The 2403-nt window shown below is 61.2% G+C and overlaps 1 protein-coding gene across 1 annotated transcript; it reads left to right on the forward strand.

The window, feature by feature from the left end:
- Window positions 1-22: 22 nt before the first annotated feature.
- Window positions 23-1822, forward strand: LOC140406286 (uncharacterized). Its single transcript, XM_072494399.1, has one exon. It carries the CDS (start codon window positions 187-189, stop codon window positions 1051-1053), a length of 867 nt encoding a protein of 288 aa, XP_072350500.1. The 5' UTR covers window positions 23-186; the 3' UTR covers window positions 1054-1822.
- Window positions 1823-2403: the final 581 nt, after the last annotated feature.

Here is a 2403-nt window from a genome sequence, read left to right on the forward strand (position 1 = left end):
CCCTCGGTAGGGGGGTAACGCGGCGGATCGATCCACTCCGATCTCCTCTCCCAGAGCGAATGCAAAACCCACCATCGCCTCGCCCTATCTGACTGTTCTATCTTGCAGGTCACCGCCCCCCCCCCCGCACGCAAGCTGGGGTGGGGGGGGGAAAAGAGAGGAGTTTGAATCGTCGAGCGGGCGCCCATGGCCGCCGAGGAGGGGGCGGAGGGGACGCGGGCGGAGCTGCCCGGGGGAGGAGACCCGCCTCGCCCGCCCGCCGGGGGCGGCCGCAAGAGCTACATCTGCAGCGAGTGCGGGCGCACCTTCAACAAGTACTCCAACCTCAAGCAGCACCTGCGCGTCCACTCGGGGGAGAAGCCCTTCGGCTGCAGGGTGTGCGGCAAGGACTTCAACCTGCTGTCCAACCTGCGGCGCCACGAGCGGACGCACACGGGCGAGCGGCCCTTCGACTGCCCCACCTGCCACAAGGGCTTCAGCGAGCTGTCCAGCCTCCGCCGCCACCAGCGGACCCACACGGGTGAGCGCCCGTTCGCCTGCCCCTTCTGCGCCAAGGCCTTCAGCCGCTCGTGCATGCTGGTCATCCACCAGCGCACCCACACGGGCGAGAAGCCCTTCCGCTGCGGGGCCTGCGAGAAACGCTTCAGCGACCCCTCCAGCCTGCGCAGCCACCAGCGCAGCCACACGGGCGAGCGGCCCTTCCGCTGCCCCGACTGCCCCAAGGAGTTCCGCTACTCCTCCAGCCTCCTGCAGCACCAGCGGGGGCACCGGGGCGAGCGCCTCTACCCCTGCCCGCTCTGCGCCAAGGCCTTCGCCAAGTCCTCCACCTTAGCCCAGCACCGCAGCACCCACAGCCAGGAGCGGCCCCACAAGTGCCCCGTGTGCGGCCGCGGATTCGCACGGGCCTCGGTGCTGGGCCGCCACCAGCGCGTCCACGCCGCCTGGAAGGGGCCGCGCACCTGCGCCGACTGCGGCGGGCAGTTCCGCAACTCAGAGGGCTTCCACGGGCACCAGTGCGCGCCCCAAGACACGAAGACGCCGGTCTTGACATGATTCCCTCTCTCTAGAGGGTGGGGTGGGTAGGGAGACCCCCCCCGCCCCTTTACGAGCGCTGGCCCCCAAATCCATCTCTTCCCCTATGCCGCGTAAGATCCAGCCCCCCGTTTGAAAAAAAAAATCCCCAAAGCCTCAGCCATCCAAACACACCGTCAGTCGCCGATCAACTTGCGAGGGCTGCGGGGTTCGATCCGGGAACAGCCGTTTCTGCTCTTCCATTTGCGCCGAGGACGAGGAACGCAGCTCCAAATAGGCAGGAAGGCACCCCGGTTACAGGCTAAGAGTGACTGTGGTGTTTATTTAGACGTAAGACTGTACAGAGCCAAGCTGGAAACACTAAATTCCCCACTCCCCTCCCCGGGCGAAGGGATTCAACCCACCCTCTTCTGGTATCTGCGCCATGAAAATCGAGACTATTTTCACCGGCCGTAATAATAATAATCAGTGTCACAAGTGGGCTGACACGAACACTGCAATGAAGTTACTGTGAAAATCCCCTCGTCACCACACTCCGGCGCCTGTTCGGGTCACAGAGGGAGAATTCAGAATGTCTAATTCACCTAACAAGCGCGTCTTTCGGGACTTGTGGGAGGAAACCGGAGCACCCGGAGGAAACCCACGCAGGCACGGGGAGAACGTGCAGACTCCGCACAGACAGTGACCCAAGGCCGGGAACGTTTGCGATCACTGCCTCCACCATTCTCGAGCTGCACTGTCAGCTTTAACAGACTGTCCAAAACCGAATAAAGCTTTGGTGGAAACGTGAGGCTGGTCTGATTATCCGCTCGATTGCTGCGACTGGACAGAGACTGGACAGCGACTTGGACGTTGCATGCAACAAGACATCCGTCAGTGTACAGATATCGCCCTGTGAGAGAGAGGGGGGACTGAGAGACACCAGTCAGTGTACAGATATCTCCCTGAGAGAGAGAGGGGACTGAGAGACACCAGTCAGTGTACAGATATCTCCCTGAGAGAGAGAGAGGACTGAGAGACACCAGTCAGTGTACAGATATCTCCCCGAGAGAGAGAGGGGACTGAGAGACACCAGTCAGTGTACAGATATCTCCCTGAGAGAGAGAGGGGACTGAGAGACACCAGTCAGTGTACAGATATCTCCCTGAGAGAGAGAGAGAGAGGGGACTGAGAGACACCAGTCAGTGTACAGATATCTCCCTGAGAGAGAGAGGACTGAGAGACACCAGTCAGTGTACAGATATCTCCCTGAGAGAGAGGGGGGGGACTGAGAGACACCAGTCAGTGTACAGATATCTCCCTGAGAGAGAGGGGACTGTGAGACACCAGTCAGTGTACAGATATCTCCCTGTGGGAGAGAGGGGGGATTGA

Source organism: Scyliorhinus torazame, unplaced genomic scaffold, assembly GCF_047496885.1.
Source record: "Scyliorhinus torazame isolate Kashiwa2021f unplaced genomic scaffold, sScyTor2.1 scaffold_431, whole genome shotgun sequence".
NCBI classification, from domain to species: domain Eukaryota; kingdom Metazoa; phylum Chordata; class Chondrichthyes; order Carcharhiniformes; family Scyliorhinidae; genus Scyliorhinus; species Scyliorhinus torazame.